This window comes from Pristis pectinata, chromosome 5, assembly GCF_009764475.1.
Source record: "Pristis pectinata isolate sPriPec2 chromosome 5, sPriPec2.1.pri, whole genome shotgun sequence".
Taxonomy (NCBI): Eukaryota; Metazoa; Chordata; class Chondrichthyes; order Rhinopristiformes; family Pristidae; genus Pristis; species Pristis pectinata.
In genome coordinates this window covers 28,820,433-28,841,801 of record NC_067409.1, presented here as the reverse complement: position 1 = coordinate 28,841,801, position 21,369 = coordinate 28,820,433, and the positions used below count along the sequence as shown (strand labels likewise).

The 21,369-nt window shown below is 40.7% G+C and overlaps 1 protein-coding gene across 1 annotated transcript in view; it reads left to right on the top strand.

Annotated features, from left to right (window-relative positions):
• The first annotated feature begins 1,734 nt into the window (after nt 1-1,734).
• rab18a (RAB18A, member RAS oncogene family) overlaps nt 1,735-21,369 on the top strand; it is a 36,405-nt gene continuing 16,770 nt past the window's right edge. Inside the window, exons 1-3 of the mRNA XM_052015921.1 lie at nt 1,735-1,892; nt 8,435-8,490; nt 19,069-19,130. Coding sequence (XP_051871881.1) covers nt 1,825-1,892; nt 8,435-8,490; nt 19,069-19,130 — 186 coding nt within the window. The 5' untranslated portion in view covers nt 1,735-1,824. The remainder of the gene's footprint in view (nt 1,893-8,434; nt 8,491-19,068; nt 19,131-21,369) is intronic.

The following is a 21,369-nucleotide window of genomic DNA, read 5'->3' as shown; positions in this document are numbered from 1 at the left end:
CAGAAGAGATTTACCAGGATGCTGCCTGGATTAGAGGGTATGAGCTGTGGACACAGCTCAATCCATCATGAAAACCAGCCTCCCCTCCATGGACTCCGTCTATATTCCTCGCTGCCTTGGGAAAGTAGCCAACAAGACCCCTCCCACCCAGTGACCCAGTGGTGCAGCAGTTGGTGTTTATGCCTCGCAGCTCCAGGCACCCAAGTTCGATCCTGATCTCAGCTGTTTGTGTGGAGTTTGCACATTCTGTGAACACAGGGTTTTCCTCTGAAAGTGCTCTGATTTTCTCCCACATAGCAAAGACGGGCTGATAGATTAATTAGCTACTCTAAGTTACTACTTAGATAAGATATCTTTATTAGTCACATGTACATCGAAACACACAGTGAAATGCACCTTTGCGTAGAGTGTTCTGGGGGCAGCCCGCAAGTGTCGCCACGCTTCTGGCGCCAACATAACACGCCCACAACTTCCTAACCCGTACGTCTTTGGAATGTGGGAAGAAACCGGAGCACCTGAAGGAAACCCACACAGACACAGGGAGAATGTACAAACTCCTTACAGCGGCTGGAATTGAACCCAGTTCGCTGGCACTGTAATAGTTATGCTAACCGCTACACTACCATGCCTGCCCTAGTGTAGTTTGATGGCAGGGGTAAATTGCAGGGCTACAGAGAAATAAGGTAATAATAGTGTAGATAGGCACAACGGTTGGCATGGAGGAAGTGAATTGAAAGGGCCCTTATCTGTGTTGTACATTTCTATGATTTTACAACAATATTACCAGAACTCGAGAGTCTGAGTTATAGGGAAAGGTTGGGCAGGCTAGGATTTTATTCATTGGAACATAGAAGACTGAGGGGTGACCATATAAAATCATGAGGGGCATAGAATATGGTGAATGCACACAGTCATTTTCCCGGGGAAAGGGAGTCAAAAACTAGGAGAAAGACTTAGAAGGGACCTGAGGGGCGACTTCTTCACACAGAGGGTAGTGTTTATGTGGAATGAGCTGCCAGAGGAAGTGTTTGAGGCAGGTGCAATAACAACATTTAAAAGACACTTAGATAGGTACATAGATAGCAAAGGTTTAGAGAGATATGGGACAAATGCAGGTAAAAGGGACTAACTAAACTGGGCATCTTGGTCAGCATGGATGAGTTGGACCAAAGGGCCTGTTTCTGTGCTGTATTACTCAATAAGTGTATTGTTCCCTGGAGCCAGCATGGACTTGATGGGCCTAATGGCCTCCTTCTATATTATTTTAAGAATAAGACAAAATATAAGTATCATATGAATTATTTACATAAACACCAAAGTCAGAATATAGAACCTATTTTGAGGGGAAGGATACCAAACAGAGAAAATGCTGTTGGTCTCTTTTAAAGCATCACTTGCCACATGTTCCAGCATTACACTACCACGGATACATTCTGTTCTCACCTGAAAGGACTTGAGCACAGGATTTACCGATTTAAGTGAAAAAATTATAGACTGGCATGTGTGTATGTTCCTGAATTTTCTGATTGACCTTGCCTAATGCAAGACTGCACTCACTGTAAGCAATCAACCCCAGAAACAACTCTTACTGCGCTGCTTCCCGTGATGACAGTTGTTGGCGTCCCAGTTTTGTGTTTTTACGGAAAAGTTATAACAAAACTGGTTCTGCATTTTGCACATTTCTACGTCAGGGACGGGGCGCGGCTTCCAGGGGGAAGGGGGGGGTGTCGTAAATTGTGATGCTTTGTCGGCCGGAGTGTCGTGAAAAAAGCCACTAGGGGGGTCATTTTGGAGCTGGTTTTTGTGAGGCGCTGGTGTTGAGCGATGGACGAGGACATTTTGACCACCCTTAAGATCTTAATCATTGGCGAGAGCGGCGTCGGCAAGTCCAGGTGAGGCAGCGCCGGGCTCCCCCGCTGGCCCGGGGTGGGGGTGGGGGTGCGGGCGCTGCGCCGTAGGCCGCGGGCTTCCTGACGCAGCACAGCTGGCGGAGCCCGCAGCCTGGTCCCTGCGGGTCTGAGTGGGCACCTCTTCTGGGTCTCAGTCCCCGAAAACAATACCCCGTGTGGTGAGAGGAAAGGCAGAGTGAGGGTGAATTTGATGCAATACATTGATGGTGCTCACAGCATCTGTGGAAAGAAACAGTTGTTTCAGGTTAATACTCATCTCCAGTAGCTTTTTTCTAACCATATTACACTAAACCGTAACCTAACCATAAACCTTAATATCGTTTGCCCTTGTATCAGCAGTCCAAAACTTCTCATTCCTACCACTCTGCTGTAAACTTTAACTTGAGCCTAATGGAAAGTGAGAACTTTCATTGAAAAGAATCAGGTTTATTATCACAAACATTCGTTATGAAATTTGTTTTGCGTCAGTAGTACAGTGCAAGACTAAAAATTACTATATGTTACAAAAATAAATAGTGCTTAAAAAGAAAAGGAATAACTTGGTAGTGTTCATGGACCGTTCAGAGATCTGATGGTGGAGGGGAAGAAACTGTTCCGAAAGCAAGTGTGGGTATTCAGGCTCCTGTACCTCCTTCCTGATGGTAGTAACGAGAAGAGGGCATGTACTGGGTGGTGAGGGTCCTTAATGCTGCCTTCTTGAGGCACTGCCACTTGAAGATGACCTCGATGGTTGGGAGGGTTGTGCCCGTGATGGAATTGGCTGAGTCTACAACCCTCTGCAGCCTCTTCCGATCCTGTGCATTGAAGCCCCCATACCAGGCTGTGATGCAAGCAGTCAGAATGCTGTCCACCATACATCTGTAGAAACTTGCAAGAGCCTTTGGTGACATACCAAATCTCCTCAAACTCCTAATGAAGTAGAGCCGCTGGCATGCCACCTTCGTGATTGCATCAATGTGTTGGGCCCAAGATAGATCCTCTGAGATGTTGACACCCAGGATCTTGAAGCTGCATACTCTTTCCACCACTGACCCCTCAATGAGGACTGGTGTGTGTTCTCCTGACTTCCCCTTCTTAAAGTCCACAATCAATTCCTTGGTCTTGCTCACACCGAGTGCGAGGTTGTTGTTGTGACATCACGCAACCAGCTGATCTACCTCACTCCTGTACACCACCTCGTCACCACCTGAGATTTTGCCAACAACAGTGGTGTCATCGGCGAATTTATAGGTGGTGTGTGAGCTGTGCCTAGCCATACAGTCATGAATGTAGAGAGAGTAGAGCAGTGGGCTAAGCATGCATCCTTGAGGTGTGCCTATGTTGATTGTCAGCAAAGGGGGAGATGAATGCAGTAACATGAGGAGTATGCTGCTTGCAAACTCAAAATTTAATAACACTCAGCCCCAATAATTGTGGTGAGCCCCTACATTTAGTTTTAATCCTGATTGTAGCCACTTCACACCTAGCTAAATTATTCTAACATTTTCCCATAATATAATTATCTCTTTTAATCCCCAAAGTTAAGTCAAACCTTCCATCATATTATCACATCTGTATTAACCCAGACATTAACTGCACACAATCTTAAATATTAATAACAAGAGCTGAGAGTCTTCATTTCTCTCAACCATACACTTAAACTTAATACTAACCATTCCACTCTGATGGTAATCAGAGTCTAAATAATACCAGCTACTAATATAAGAGTATCCTCATACATGAAACCCTTAATTCTGAATTATACCCTCAGGTATAATTAAACTAATTCCAAAAAATACAGCCTGAAGTTAAGAGCCCAAACCAAGTCCTTTAAGCCAATAAACCTTAAACTGATTGCAGCAATGTCGGTTACCTTTGATGTACCAGACATCCCAAAATGTTTAACAGAATTATCCAACAGAATTTAACAGCAACCCATAAAAGCATTCAGATTTTGGTATTGGCTAAAGATGTTGATGATTGCTTCTGATATTGAAGAAAGCTGCCTTTGAAGACCCAGCAATCTCAGTGGTGTGAACAACAATCATACCGGTGCCCAAGAAGAGCAGGGTGAGCTGCCTCAATGACCATTGACCAGTAGCACTTGCATCTACTGTAATGAAGTGCTTTGAGAGGTTGGTTATAGCTAAAACTAACTGCTGCCTGAGCAAGGACCTGGACCCACTGCAATTTGCCTACCACTGCACCAGGTCTTCAGTAGATGCTATCTCACTGGCTCTTCACTCTGCTTTGGAGCATCTAGACATCAGCAAAATGTGTGTCAGGCTGCTATTTATTGATTATAGCTCGGCGTTCAACACCATCATCCCATCAGTATTAAGCTTCTAAACCTGGACCTCTGTACCTCCCTCTGCAACTGAGTCCTCGACTTCCTCATCGGGAGACCACAGTCAGCACAGATCGGTGATAACACCTCCTCCTCACTGACAATCAATACAGGTATACCTCAAGGATGAGTGCTTAGCCCACTTCTCTACTGTACACTCGTAACTATGTGGCTAAGCACAGCCGTTTACAAATTTGCAGATGACACCACTGTTGTTGGTAAAATCTCAGATGGTGACGAGGAGGCATACAAGGGTGAGAGAGATCGGCTGGTTGAGTGGTGTCGCAACAACAACCTCACACTCAATGTCAGCAAGACCAAGGAATTAATCGAGGACTTCAGGAAGGTGAAGTCGGGAGAACTCATTGAGGGGTCAGTGGTGGAAAGGGTGAGCAGTTTCAAGTTCCTGGGTGTCAACATTTTGGGGGATCTGTCCTGGGCCCAACACATTGATGCAATCATGAAAAAGGTACATCAGTGGCTCTACTTAGGAGTTTGAGAAGATTCGGTATGTCACCAAAGACTCTTGCAAATTGCTGTAGCTATTCAGTGGAGAGCATTCTTACTGGTTGCATCACCACCTGATATGGAGGCTCCAATGCACAGGATCCTAAGAGGTTGCAGAGGGTTGTAGACTCAACCAGCTCCATCACAGGCACAACCCTCCCCACCATCAGTGCCTCAAGAAGGTGGCATCCATCACTAAGGACTTTGAACCATAATGAATTTCTGGCAACCAAGAGCAGAGAAGCCAACAAGTAGGCTGAGCAACCAATTCTGTTGATTAAGCAATCAGCTGAAATATAAACTTTCTTCAAAGTTTTAGTGTTTTGCATTTTTGGATGTATATGTTGATGTACATGGAGACCTTGGGGTGCAAGTCCATAGCTCCCTGAAAGTGGTGACACAGGTGGGTAGGTAGTGAAGAAGGCATTTGGTATGCTTGCCTTCATAGGCTGAGGCATTGAATATAAGAATTGTGATGTCATGTTGCAGTTGTACAAAGTGTTGGTTAGATTGCACTTGGAATATTGTGTACAGTTCTGGTCGCCACACTGTAAGAAGGATGTAGTAGCAATAGAGAGAGTACAGAAGAGATTCACCAAGCTATTGCCTGGAATGGAGGGATTTAGCTGCAAGAAGAGATTGGATAGGGCTAGGTTTATTTTTACTGGAACATAGGGTGACCTTAGAGGTTTACAAAATTATGAAGGGCATAGATAGGATAGATAGTCAGAATCTTTTACTCAGGCCAGTGGAGTCTAGAACTAGAGGGCACAGATTGAAGGTGAGAGGGAAGAAATTTAATGGAGATCTTGAGGGGTAAGTTTTTCACACAGGTTGGTGAATATTTTCAGTGAGCTATCAGAAGTAGTGGTGGAGGCAGATACTGTTACAATGTTTACAAGGCATAAGGTACATGGATAGGAAGGGAGTAGAGGGATACGGCCCTAATGCAGGCAAATGGGATTGGCATAGATGGGTATCATGGTCAGCATGTATAAACTGAGCCGTAAGAGCCTGTTTCTAATCTGGAAAGGAGGAGGATGAGAGGAGACATGATAGAGGTATATAAAATATTGAGAGGAATAGATAGACAGTCAGCGCCTCCTTCCCAGGGCACCAATGCTCAAGACGAGAGGTCATGGCTTTAAGGTTATGGGTGGGAGGTTCAGGGGAGATGTCAGAGGGAGGTTTTTCACCCAAAGAGTGGTTGGTGCATGGAATGCACTGCCTGGGGTGGTGCTGGAGGCAGATGCATTGAACAGGTTCAAGAGCTTGTTGGATAGGCATATGGAGGAACGTGAGATAGAGGGATATGCGGGAGGAAGGGGTTAGGTAGTGTGAGGGTGGTCTGATGGACGGCACGACACGGTCGGCCGAAGGGCCTGTTTTGTGCTGTATGGTTCTATGGTATGTTTCTATGATTCTATAATTCTATCTGACAATCCACATTTTTAACAAAAAAAGAAATGTATCCAGTGAGACTGAGCAGTTGCAGTTTACAAGCAGTACTGCTCTGAGTGAGAGGTTGCCATCAAACATTGGCACCACATGGTGGCAGATGGAGAGTGCTTTGCTCCATGTATGATTATCCAGTGACACTGTATGGGAAAGTGTTCTGATTACTCAGTGACCATGATTTGAAAAAGGGATGTAATTACCTAATGACAAGGTATTAAATTGGAGGAGAAGATTATAATTTACAATTTAATACTTGCAAGATCAATGTTTATTGTTCTTAATTTCTTTTCCCATTTATGATGTGTTGCCTTTTTGTGATTACTAAGCATGAATGTTGAAGGTACTCCCACAATGCTCTTTGGTGAGAGGTTGTGGCATATTGACCCAGCAATGTTGAAGGAAGGGGCATTTGTGTCCAGCCAGCGTGTGAGAAGGAGATGAATTTGGGAAACAATTCCATATGGCTGCTGTCCCTCATTTAAAATGTTGATGTTTCAGGTTTGAAGGTTGTAGTCTGCCATTGATGTTGTACTGGGGAGAATTTGCAGTTACCCAATGACTGATAGTGAGGAATTTATGGTTATCCAGTGGCAGTGAGCTGTTGGGAAGACTTGTATTTAAACAGAGTCACTGCCCTGGAGATGTAATTGCTGAGTGATTATAGTTCCTGAGTACACAAGAAAAAGGATTTGGTGAAAAGGTTTTGTTGTGTTTATTCATTGATTCTGCACTGAAAAGGGTATGGTTACCCAGTTTCTGCATAGTATAGTATATTATTGCCATATTTTGAGATGGCTGGATGATTACATACATTCTACATTCCTATGTTGCACTTCTAGGCACATCATACTGACTGTAATTATAGTATAATTGTACTATGACTATTGTAGAAGCATGTGCTGAGGTAAATATCAAAATTGCATATTTTTAATGTTTATCCTTTAGATAAACACATCTGTCTCTATTTAAGCAACCACAGAGTACACTAAAAAGTATACTACTTATTTCAATTGCAACATTTAGTATCTAACTATTTCTAGATCTTTTATTATAAAATCTGTAGTTGAAAAAATGTATTTCTAGGATTTTCTTCTACTCAGTTCAGATGGTTAAATCATTTAAACAATAAATGCCCCTCTTATTGAGCACAAATGTTAACTTTTAAATTGTAATGAACTGAATCTGTTCTTTCTTTTTCAATCTTTTTATTAATTTTCAAATTAATACAGATTAATACATATAACATCGGTAATTATACATGTAATACAAAGAGATCGGGAGGACAATCATGACATATATAGTCATAAAGAATAAAAAATATATTCTAGGCCCCACGGTTCTTGGTAAACAAATATATTACAAAAAAAATCAAAAGGAGAAAGAAAAAGATTTATTATATTAAAAAACCCAAATCGAAAAAAAAATTGTAAGTAATAAAACTAATCAAACTAAAAAAAATACAAAAGAAAAATGGACTGATATTTCTCGATGAACAAAGAGCATTATGTCGTCAACTCCGCTCCTCTAAATTCAAAGATTATTGAAAAGGGATCTGTATCATATGAAAATATTGAATAAATGGACTCCAAACTTCCTCAAATTTAAGCGAAGAATCAACAGTGCCACTCCTAATTTCTTCTAAGTTTAAACCTGATATTGTTTGAGAAAACCATTGAAAAGTGGTGGGAGGTATTGGATCCTTCCATTTAAACAAAATGGATCGCTTGGCCATTAATGTAACAGAGGCAATCATACGACAAGCAGCAGCAGATAGGTGGCCAGATTCCATCATTGGTAACCCAAAAATTGCAGTGATTGGGTGAGGTTGTAAATCAATATTCAATACAGTTGAAATAATGTTAAAAATGTCCTTCCAATATTTTTCCAAAAGAGGACAGGACCAAAACATATGTGTCAGCTGAATCTGTTCTTGTCCTGTGATTACAAAAATATTTGAGTCATTCACAGGTTGTTATCAGATAGGAAATATCTTGTTGAGTACCATAATGCTGTTTCACTAAAGTAATGCATTTCCTCATGCTAAACTATAACAATTGTATTTGGGAAATTACTCATTTTACTGATTGGTTTCCCTCAAGTGAACTTATTTATCAATCTGACCATAATGATTTGTAAGTCATTAAATCAGAATGCTCTGACATGTCCTCCTTTTAATCCTTAGTAAAATCTCTGAGCTTTATTTGTCCTGTGACCTGTTGTTTTCCATTTTCAGCCTCCTACTACGGTTCACAGATGATACCTTTGACCCAGAGCTTGCTGCAACAATTGGTAAGTTTGTCCTGCAGTAGTTTAGCACTATTAATCTTGTGAGCAAGATTACTGAAACCACATCATGCAAAAAGTGTATTTGAGCTCCTACAAAAAGTAAAAAAAAAATTATTGAAAGTTATTAATAAACTTGAATGTGGCAACCTGGTAATTAAGATGCCTGCTTCTGAAAATTAAAGAACTTTATAATTTCTCAGTTGTTGCCATTCCTTTGCACTGTAGAAATGGGACACCTTCACTTTTGACATCTTGTGTCAGTTTCCACACTAGTTGCAAATAAGGTTCAATGCAGAATAAAATTCCAAATATTGCCTGTGTTTTTAAAAACACCCTCTTATTGTTCTTTAACTGAAGCATCTTTCCTTTTGAATTTCAGTAGTGACTGGAATATTTTATTGAATTTATGGTTGGTTTTTGCAAATAGGCATCACTGAAAGCTCGATTGACCCTCCCATAGAGCATAGAAAGAAACCACTTGGCACATCGTGCCTGTGCCAGCTCTTTGAAGGTTATCCAGTTAACCCCATATTCCTGCTTTTTCCTTTTCAAATTCTTTTGTTTTCTTCTTAAAAGTTACTATTGAATTTATTTCTGCCTCTCTTGAAGGGATTTCATTCAAACAATTTCTCCAAATCTCCATGATGTTATGTTGCTAGTTATCTTAAATCACTGTAGTTACTGGCCCTGCTGCCAATGGAAATGGTTTCTTCCTCTTCGTGCTATCAAATTTTCTTAAAAATTTGAACACATCTACCAAATGTCCCCTTCAGCCTCTTTTTTTTTTCCCCTTGTAAAGAACAATTCTGATATCCCCTGTCTCAATTAGGTTCAAGTTGTTCAGCCATGATATCCTGGTAAATTTCTTCCATGATGTCAGAAGTGGAGATATTTGCTAATGATTCTGTTGTGTTCACTTCCATTCATAATTCTTCAGATAATGAAGCAGTTGGTATGTGCTTGCAATAAAACTAGGGCATTATCCTTTGGTAGGTAATTGGTTTAGTAATAGAGGGCATGCATTGGGGGGGTAAGTTCAAAGGAGATGTGCAGGGCAAGTTTTTTTAACAGAGTGGTGGGTGCCTGGAATGCACTGCCAGGGGTGATAGTGGAGGCAAATATGATAGACATTTAAGAGGCTTTTAGGCACATGAATGTGCAGAGAATGGAGGAGTATGGACATTGTGTAGGCAGAAGGAATTAGTTTAGTTAGGTGTTTAACTATTAGTTCGACGCAACATTGAGGGCTGATGGGTCTGTACCTGTGCTGTGCTGTTCTATGTTATAAATATGGTGATTAATATAAGTCCCACACAAACGCCAGTAAATGTGCCAGTCCATCACGAGTTTCTGTCATCTCCCACGTTCATTGACATTACCTTTTGGTAAATCCTCCACCACCAATATACCCCGAGAATTGATCAGAAATGTATCTGGACCAATTGCAAATACAGCAGAAAAAAAAAACAAGTGAGAGGCTTGTATTCTGTCACAAGTGACTCACTAGTTAACTCTCCAAGGCTTTCCAACTATCTACAGATCTGTGTCAGGAAAATGGTGGTGTACTGTACATATCAGAATGAGTGCAACTCTCAGTGACACTTAATAAGCTCAACACCTTCCAAAGCAAAGCAGCTGGCTTGATTAAGATAAAACATTGTGCCCTTCATCCCTCAGTTGCATTACAGCTGCAAACTGTACTGTCTGCAAAATGCACTGTAGTACCTCAGAGACACAAGAAATTCTGCAGATGCTGGATGTATCTGGAGCAATACACAAAGTGCTGGAGAAACTCAGCAGGTCAGGCAGCATCCATGGAGGGAAATAAACAGTCGACGTTTCGGGCCAAAACCCTTCATCAGGACTGGAAAGGAAGAGGGCAGAAGCCAGAATATGAAGGTGGGGGGAGGGAGAAGAGTACACACAGGCAGGGAATAGGCAGTAGCTCACCAAGGTTCTCAAACACCACCTTCCATACACTCTACCTTTAATGCCTAGAAGCACAAGAGAAATAGACTTGTGGGAATGCTGCATCTGCAAGGTGACCTCCAGAACACCATCCAGACTTGGAAATCTCTTGCTCATAGTTCATTGCTGCTAGGTCAGTAGCCTTGAACTCCCTATCTAACAGCGCTGTAGAATACCTCTCCAGAACAACTGTAACACTATTATAAATATGATTTATTAACTACTATCCTTTCCCGTTTTATCTAATTGTCACAAATAAATTGTGAAAATAACTTGCTCAACATCCAAAATACTGAATTGGACTTGAAATCATTACTGATTTACAAGTCTAAACTACTTCAGCAGGCTTCATTTCACCTGAGTATCACTGCCTCACAACTAACTCTGTACTAATTTTTCTGTCATTGGTTCAGAATCTTCCAATTCCCTACCCCAATTCTACTGTTGAGGCACCAATGCAATAGGGGTTGCATCACTTCAAGGACAGGCCCACCACCAAAACATTTGGTATTGCCTAGGTCCCATGGATAAGTTTTTAAAAATATTCATTGCTTCTCTCCTGATGACGTCTTACGGTTCTCTGATCTTGGAAATCTTGGGTAGCACTCAAAATTAGCTCCGTGGATTTGCTTCACTCTATTGCAACTTCCTTTTTTTCAGTTCACCACTTTGTCTTTTGTGTATTATTCTAACAACCCATCTTCCCTATCCCTGGCTACTTTTGTTCTGCCTTTAATAATGTAGTTTATATGTCCAATGCTACTATACTTTAATTCAGTTGCTAATTACTGCTTGATTTATAACCCTTGGCTTTGTATACCTACAGCTCACCTGTGATCACTTCCTCCATTTCCAGCGACTCCCACTTGGTGTGCATTTTTTTTTTCTGCCTCCCTTCATTTACCCTCGCCCCCATCATTTGATGAGGCTCCCTATGTAAAACATTCTGCTGTGCATAGTGTTGTAAGAGAAGTCTTGTGCTATTCTATTTTGAAAATCAGTTGCTGAAGTGACTTGGAGCTGGCAGTACAGCTGCTGATAAATGAAGCAACAAACCCCTGAGCACAATTGGTGCAATGCCAGTCGTATCCTTTCACATCTGGAATCTGGATCAGATCTTGACCAGACTGAAGGAACTAATTTCTCGCTGGCTACAGGAGATGCAAGTGAAAAGAGTCTGCAATTTCATCTCAGTTCTGAGTATGCGTGAGTGCAGAGTATTTTAAATGAGAATTTTGGCAGTAAAAGACCAACTGTCAATCTTATTTAAGCCATAATGATTGTTGAAATGGTAAGCAAAAATTTTACAGTAGTGCAGTTGAGTTGCTCTACTAAATTGTGGTTCAAATGTTTTTTGCAGAGTAGTTTTTAAATACAGATTTACCTAGGAATGCTTAGTGTTGCCAGAAGGTTTTTTAAGAAAAAAATTGCATGAATGTTTTGTTTCCTGGTACAGAGTCCCCAAATGTCTGAGCACAGAAAATTAAAAACAGTGGAATAGTTCTGCAACTTTTTAAATTTTAAAAAAAGGTCAACAGATCTTACTGACCAAAGCAATTTTAAGATTTTGCTCTTAGACGTAAGGGAAACTAGATTTTATGGTGAAAATAAAAGAAAATTGCAGATGCTGGAAACCTGAAAAGAAAAACCAGAAAATGTTGGAAAATTTGAGCAGGTCAGACAATGTCTGAGGAAAAAGAAATACAGTTAATGTTTTGGGTCTGAGACCCTTTGTGGAACTGGGAAAGAGAGAAAATGAATTAGTTTTCAGTAGCAAAGAATATGAAAGTGGGGAAAGCATGGGTACAACAAAGGGAATACCTCTCAGATGGTGAGACCAAATGAGTGAATCTAATAGAAGCGCATTGTGCTTCTTTGTCTGTGTAATATGTTGTTGGAGCAAGACTGTGAGATATGCACAGCAGGCCAGACTATACTACTAGTAAAAGAAAGTCAAAACTCTGCAGATGCTGGGGATGGGGGGGAGTGGAAGAAACAGAAGATGCTGGAAAAACTCTACAGGTCAAGAAACATCTATGGAAAGAGAAACGGTCAGAGTTCCAGGTCTTTGACCCTTCATAACTTGGAAAGAGAGATGCAAGTTAGTTTTCACTGGTAGAAAATGAAAAAACTGAGCCAAAATAGGGACAGGCAGAAATGCCCAGGTTTGCTAAGGAAAGAAAGTAAGTTACCTAAAAGTTGGAGAATTCAATATTTTGTATGGAAGGCTGCAATGTCTTCAGACAGTTTACATTCAGCCTTGTTGTAACAGAGCAGGAGGCCACAGGCAGATGGTTCAGAGTGAGCTGTAAGACAAAAGTGGTGCCATAGATCAGAATGGGAATGGAATTGAGAATTCGTTTAAAATATCCTATGTGCCTTACTAATCACCTTTATTGGTTTTTTTTAACCATCAGAGATGTGTGGGTATGCACTCCAAGGTCCCTTGATATTTTTGCTCTATACTTCTTGGTACATAATATTTAGTTTCAATTTCCTCTGGATTGATTTCTGTTTTTCCTATTTTTGTGCCCGCCTAACCAGCCTGTTGATATCTTCATGTGGTCTGGGATTATCTGACCCCTGCAAGATCCCACTGTACATACCCCTACAGTCACAAAAGCTTCCATTGACCATTAGCTTTTGCTTCTATTGAGCAAATTTGTAATCCAATTTAAAACTTTACCTTCGACCTCAAGGGTTGATCAATCTGCCAGTGGGATTTAGTCAAACACCTTAGTAGTTTTAGTAAACTATGTCAGCTGTGCTGCCCTCATTAATCCTCCTTGTTATCTCTTCAAAAATTTTAATCATTAGTCAAACGCAATTGTTCCTTTAGGAATCTGTGCTGGCTAATGATTAATTAGTGCTCTTCTAAATAATGATGATTTATGCTGTCCCTTAATTTTTTCAGTAATTTTTCTACCACTGATGTTGTGCTGCCTGGTCTTCAGTCTATCCCTTTTTAATATCAAAAGTGCAACACTGTTTATCTGTCTTCCAGCCCTCTGGCACCATGCATGAAGCCTAGGATGATTCAAAGATGGTTGGATGCTATTCTATTTCCATCTTTACTTCACAAAAAGAGAAGATTGTAGTCATCAGCTCTTCTGTTTACTTTGGGTTCTGTGGCAGGGAGCACTGATATTTTGACAGTGGCTGCAAAATCAAATCCTATTACTTTTCACTCGCGGATATTCATAATTTGGTTAGATCTAGCATAATTGTGGAAAATGACAAAAATAAGACATCAAGGTTATAAATTGACCTCAACTCAATTTCACTTAAATGAAAAATGAACTGGAAATAGCTAATTGAAGATGAATCCATGTCGGAGCAGTTGATGAAAGAGGAGAATCAGGGTAAACATGTTCCCAAAAAGGAAAAGCTGGGATTGTCAAATATGCACGGAGGTAGAGGATGTGAAGAAGGTTCTTGATGAATACCTGGAGACACGAGAGATTGCAGGTGCAGGAAATCTGAAGCAACACACAAAATGCTGGAGGAAGTCCATGGTTCCTCTAAGTCAGAGAAGTCAGTTCCTCCAGCATTTTGTGTATTGCTCTTGATGAATACCTTTTGGCTTTCTTCACAAACGAAGACAACAATGCAACATTACCTTTTAAGGAGGGCAAGTGTGAAATATTGGATTTAAGTATTTCAAAGTGAATGAATCATAGTCATAGAGCAATACAGCATGGATACAGGCCCTTCAGCCCAATGAGTCCATGCTTACCACAGTGCCCACCCAGCTAGTCCCAGTTCCCTGTGTTTGGCCCATATCCCTCTAAGCCCTGACTCTCTATGTACCTATCCAAGTGCTTCTTAAATTATACTATTGTACCTGCCTCAACCACTTCCTCTGGTAGCTCATTCCATATACTCACCACTCTCTGCGTAGAAAAAGTTACCCCTCAGGTCCCTTTTAAATCTTTCCCCTCTCACCCTAAATCTGTTCCCCCTAGTTTTGGACTCTCCTATCTTCTGGAAGAGACCGTTACCATCCACCTTATCTATACCTCTCATAATTTTAAACATTTCTATAAAGTCTCCTACATTCCAAGGAATAAAGACCTAGCCTGGCCAAGCTCTCCCTATATGTCAGGCCCTCTAGTCCTGTCAACATCCTCGTAAATCTTTTCTGCACTCTTTCCAGTTCAACCATGGCTTTCCTATAATAGGGTGGCCAAAACTGTACACAGTACTCCAAGTTTGGCCTCACCAATGTCTTGTACAACTGCAACATAATGTCCCACCCCTGTATTCAATGCCCTGACTGATGAAGGCCAGCGTACTAAACACCTTTTTCACCACCCTGTCTACCTCTGATGCCACTTTCAATGAGCCATTCACCCGTGCTCCGAGGTCCCTCTGTTCCATTATACTCCCTTGTGCCCTACCATTCATAGTATAGGTCCTACACTGGTTTGACTTTTAATCAGCAGGACTGTACGAAGTATATCTCAGGCTGTTTTTTTTCTGGGAAAAAGAGCCAGGGAAGAAATTGCAGAGGTACCAGAGGATTGGAAGGCTGAGGAAGGGATAGACTGTGGTGGACAAATTATTGGAATCAGTTATGAGGGACAGGATTTGGAAGGCACGTGTTAATTAGCGGTAAAAGATATTAGCTGTCCTAGCAGTTTAATGATGGATTTGTCCCCAAGGCCTTATGAGATGTGTCAGAGACTATTGTGGGAGGCAAAAGTGGAGATCGCTAGGGCTCTGACAGAACTTGTTTTTCTAATTTTGCTGGCTACCAGTGTGGTGCCAGAGGACTGGAGGACAGAAAATGTGTCAACCTTAATTCAAGAAGAACAGCAGGGATAAGCAAGGTATTTGCATGCCTGTGAGTCTAACATCAAAGGTACAGAAGTTATTGGAAAAAAAATCCTTGGGGGCAGGATAATTTAACCTTGGAAATGCAGGGATTAATCAATGATGGTTAGCATGGTTTTAGAGGGAAATCCTGATAAATTTGTTTGAACTTTTCAAAGGGTTAATGTTGTATTGATGAGGACAGTGTGATTGAGTAGTCTTCAGAGACTTTGGGATGACCTGTGACAGGGTTCCACATGGAAGACTGAAGACTAATTCAAAAGGCAAGATCCTTCAGGAGGATCTAGAACAACTTGGCAGAGTGGATCTACAGACAATGATAGTGAAGGGTTGCTTTTGTGATTGCAAGCTTGTGATCAGTGGTATACCTTGGGTGTCTTACTGTTTGATAATACTTTACTGTTTGGAAATGAACCTAGAAGATATGTTTGTAAGTTCGCAGATGGCACGCAAATTTGCGACTGTTGATAAGAGGAGGATAGTCTTAGGTGGATTTTGATGAGTTGGTAAGATGAGCAGATGAATGGTAGATGGAAATTAATCTCGAGTGTGAGGTGGTGCATTTTGGAAAGACTAATAATACAATGCACAGTGAATGGTAGGACCTTGGGGAGTATTAGGAACAAGTCCAAGGATCCTTAAAGATGAGAGTACAGAAAGGTAAGGTGGTTAAGAAGATATTTGGGGTACTTGCCTTCATTAGCTGGGCATAGAATATAAGCTCAGCAAAGTTATGGTATAACTTTATAAAATGGTCAGACTGCATCTGGAGCACTGTGTGGAGTTCAGGTTGCCATATCGTAGGAAGAATGTGATTGTGCTGGGGAGGATTCAGAGATTAGCCTAGATGTTGCCATGGATGGAATATTTCAGTTATAAGGAGAGACTGGATAGGCTGAGTTTATTTCCCTTGAAGTGGAGAAGGCTGACAGAGCCCTAATTGAGCTTTACAAAATTATGATTGGATATACTATAAGAAATGTTTCCTCATGGCAGTGGTACATAAAAATACAAAGGGTATAGTTTTAAAATAAGGGGTAGGAGATTTAGAGGGGATTTGAGGAAGACTTTTTTTTCACCCAGAGAGTGATTAGAATTAGGAATATGCTGCATGAGGGTGTGGTGGAGGCAGAAACTCTCAAAACTTAATTTTCTAGGTGAGCACTGGAATCACAAAAGCATAGAAGGCTACAGATCAAGTGCTGGAAAATAAGATTAGGCCAGGTGGGTACTTGATGGTCAGTTGTATGTCTCTAACAAATGCCTTTATTAATGGAAGGTTATGTCTGATTAACTTGGTTAACATTTTTGGGCAGATAATGAGGGTCAATGAGGGCATTGTATTTAATATAGTCTATATGGACTTTATTTGACAAGGTCCCATGTAATAGACTGCTCAAGAAACTAAAAGCCCGAGGGATCCAAGGGAGAGTGGTAAATTAGATTTAAAAGTGGCTCAGTGGCAGGAAGCCAAGAGAATTGTCAATGGGTGTTTTGTCACTGGGTTCAGTGCCCTGTGCTGTGTTTTTTGTAATATATTGATGATTTAGATTTGAATTTCGGAGGCATGATAAATATTTTTGCTAAAAAAAAAAATTTGCTGTGTGGTTGACAGTGAGGAGGAAAGTTTTAAAGACCAGATAGCTTTAGATGGTCTGGGCGGAAAAGTGGGAATTAGAAACTAATCCAGAGTAACGTTTGGTAATGCATTTGGGGAGGTGTAACAAGGCCAGGAGAAATGTAATGAGTGGGAGGATATCAAGGGGCAGAGAATTTAAGAGCAGAGTGGTTAATCGACAATATATAAAATGGGCATTTTAGTGTAGTGGTTAGGTGAACAAAACAGATTTCTGGATTATTGATCCAGGGGCATAAGGGCAAATATCATGGCCGTTGGGGAACTTAAATTCAAGTAATTTTTAAAAAATCCAGAAAAGTCTCATGAAACTGTTACCTCGTTCACCAATGTCCCTTCTTCCTTACCTGGTGTGGTTTTTGTGCAACTCCAGACTCTTAACTGCATCCTGCTCAGAGACAATGAGGGATGGGCAATAAATGTTAGTGTTGATAGTGATATTTACATTCTGTAAACCAATTCTTTTTTAAAAATCACTAGTTAGACCACAACATTATTACCATCCTCTGTTCTAGCACCACATTCAAGAAAGATGTTACTATGCAGCAGAGGGTTCAGAGCAAATTTATGAGAATGTTGCCAGGACTGGAATAATTTTGGTATAAAATCAGATAGTATTGGATTGCTTTCCGTGGCTGAGGGGAGGCTTAACTACAATGTATAAAATGAAGGAAGGCCTTGTTAGAATAAACAGGAAGGATCCCTTTCCCAGAGCAATTAGGTTAAATGGGTGATGATGCAGCATTGATCCCTGCTTTCCTGTATGCTTCTGAGGCTTGGACTACCAATAGCAGGCGCTTCAAGGCATCAGAGAGATGCTGTCTTAATATAATCTGCCAGATCCACTGGAAGGGTAAGTGAATTAATGTTGGCATCCTCTCTCAGACCAACGTCCCCAGCACTGAGCCCTAGTCACACTCAACTACATTGGACAGGCTGTGTCAATCACATGCCCAACTCCAGATTCCTGAAACAACACTGTATTCTGAGCTTTATTGTGGGAAGTGATTACCAGATGGGCAGAGGAAAAGATTCAAGGATATTCTCAAAGCCTCCTTGGAAAACTGAAATATCCCAGCTGACTCCTAGGAATCCCTGATCCATGTCTGCTGAAAGTGGAAAACGAGCATTTGGGATTGGACTGAGAACTTTGCATTCATATATCAGGAGCATGAGAAAGCTCTGCACAAATGGTTGGAAGAGTGCACCGCTTCATTAACTACCACCCACCTTCCCATTGGCTGCCACCTGGCCTATCTGTTATACAGTCTGTAGGCCGTACAATTGGCCTTTCAACTCACATAAGTAGATTAGAAGCAAGTCATTCTTGACAACGAGAGTGTGTTTACGGAAGCCTCTTGCTGTCTGTTTTCTGTTTGATAAATGTGTTAAACTGAAGATAAGTATCTGAAGTCTCTGAGTTTGTATGTCCTGGAGTAACTAACTGTCCGTGCCTGCTTTCAGATCTGTTTGTGTCAGCAAAAGCTGTTGCCTCATATCCTTCAATATTAACCAATTCATGCATAATTGCAACAATACATATCACAATTCAAAAAAAAACACATGACTTAATACAATTGAAAACAGGTTTAACTTGGCTAGGTGTTGCTTTTTGTAGTTGTCTTGATTCTGCTCCTTATTATATCACGTCCCCATTATTGGTTCTGCCAAGTCGGATATTCTGTTTGTGGACATTCTGCTAATTTCTACATTATGTTAGTTTACATTGGAAAATTCCTTGCTTTAATAGCTAAATCATATTTCTAACATTAAAAAGGAGAAACTTGCGGAGGAAGGGCATAGCCATGAATGAACTTTTAGTTCTTTCATAAGGTCGCACCAGTGCAGTGCTTTTTCCTGGTCTTCGATATGAATGCCTTTAAATAGGAACGGTGCCAAAAGATTCGGACCAGGTTGCAGATAAATTCAAGTTGCTTTGGAATTTATCTGCAAACTTGAATAAAGAACATAGCACAGTACTGTACATCACAGAAACAGGCCTACGACGTCTGTGCTGACCATGATGCCAAATTAAACTAATCCCATCTGCCTGCACGTGACCCATATCCCTCCATTCCCTGCATGTTCCCCTGCCTGTCTAAATGCCACTTTAGAAATTAAGTGTTTTTTTTCTTTTGCAGGTGTTGACTTCAAAGTGAAAACAATTGTGGTTGATGGAAATAAAGCAAAACTTGCCATATGGGTGAGTAAAGGATTTCAATAAGACGTCTTTAAATTGCACTTGAACACCGTGTTCTGTGTTGGAAATGGGCTAGCATCTTAAAGGTGAGTTCTGTAAAAGTAGGATAAGTAGATGAGCCCCAGAATTATTGTGTAGACTTGTGCATAAAGGCAATATCATGACTCTGAGTTAAACATCAGTGCAAACAGTGCTGACATAAGAAAATACGACTCCCATTTCTTGTAATTACATAGTATGTTACTAGGTTTACAAAAAAAGTTTCTTTGATCTTATTGATTCTACTTTGTACATTCTTAATTGTTGGAAAGAGCCACTAGCTTCCCTATGCTCTTCTGTTAGTAATCAAAACATTAGCAATCTTCCACATAAACTAAAGTTAGCACAGATATTATGTTGTTAAAACTGAATAACAACATTGTTATTAAGGGTCACCTTACAGGAGGAAATAGAGACAAGAGATTTAGGAATGAAATTTGAGAGCTTCAGGTGTAGAGGGTTGAAGTCTGGACAATTAATAGTGGCAGTTACATAAGAGAAAAGAGTTCCACAGCAAAATTCTTTGAGGTTATGGTTATTAAAGAGAAAAGAGACCATGGTATGGGTTGAATAATCTAATGCATGCAAATGGAGAGCCTTGTGGTCTGGAACCTTTTGAAGAACTGAAATGTTTTAACTCTCTTAGCATTGAGGAAACCTGTTTAATAGCATCTGCCTGATAAAAGTCAAGGTTAAAGTACACAAGGTGAGGGTTTATATAATTGTTAGTTTAAAACTAACTTTGAAATCTTTTTTTATTAATCTTTGACCAACTCCTGGAGCTGCTTATATATTGTTGCCCTGGCAAGGAATCTGCTTGGTCTGTGCCTCCAACATGTGCACCTGAAGGTGCACTATTACATCTCTTAGATTACTACCTTGAGAGGCTGTTCTATATTTATGTTGACGGTTTTGGAATAACTATCAAAGGTCTCGCATCTTGCACTTAATTGTTGCACTTGGTGTTCTTCAACCCCTGCCCCCTCCCCTCCCACTTTCACTTCAGTTTTTACATGGAGCTATAACTCTGAATGGATCAGAACTTGGAATGTTTTTGTACAGTCAGTTTGTTTGCTATGTAATTAAATAATATTTACAGCACAAAACTAAGCCACTTCACCAAAAGGTCCATGATGACATTTCTGCCTCCTGACACCCCATTGTTTCATCTAACTTCATTTGTATATCCTTCTGTTCTTTTCTAATGTTTACTAGAGCTACCTTTAAATGCCTGATACTTTTGCCTCATCTGCTTTGTGGTAGTGAGTTGTACACTGTAACCCACTGAGCAATAGTTCTTAATGGTTGGTGACCATCATGTCTGTATGGCTGCCAGATCTGGCCTCTGTTCACCTCACCAGTGAGAGCATCCTGTCCAAGTCTACTTTATCAAACCCTTTTGTAATCGGAGACTTCCAGCTACTCATCCTCTGACTTTAGAGGAAAAAAATACCCTGGTCTTATGGAGCTTATACCTATCAGGAAAGGACCAAGTTCAATTAAATCCTTTTTTCTGAAACTTCTGCAGTGCCTTTGTATCATCTTTGTAATATGAACAAAAATGTTCATGATTGTAAGTGGGGTTCCTTGCGAGTTTAATGCAGTTTCATTGTTTTTCATTACTTTCCCTCCAGAAAGAATCGTCTGTTTTATTTGATTTTGTTAAGACCTTATTAACCAGCGATGCTCCTTTTGGTGAGTGGTACATCTCTGTCCTTAAGTCTCTCAACTCTTGTACTTTCATTTAGGTTTCTAGGAAAAATTAGGCCATTAAAGTATTTGTATTTCCTTTCCAAGGCTGCCTTCTCTCCTCCATCATATGTGTGAGTTATATTGAACTTTTTGCTGAATCCATTAGGAAGGATAGGAGTATAAGACTGGGTGATGATCCCAGGCAGCAGAGGTACGCTGGTCAAAGTCTGCCTGTATAAACAGCACCAAGAACTTGGTGGAGCACATAGACGAGGTAAAACAAACTGGGAAGGTGGGAGTACCTTTCCCCCTTGATTGTGGAAAAGGATCCGATCCAAAGTGCTCCCATACACTGTGCATATGGTGTTTTCTGAAATTCCTCATGCTCAGTAACTTAATCTGTCACTTGAATTCTTCCACATAATGCATATCACTCTGCAAAATTAGGGGCCCTTTTGAACATCACACTTGCATCTGTTTTCTAGTCCAACTGTATGCACTAGTATTGGAG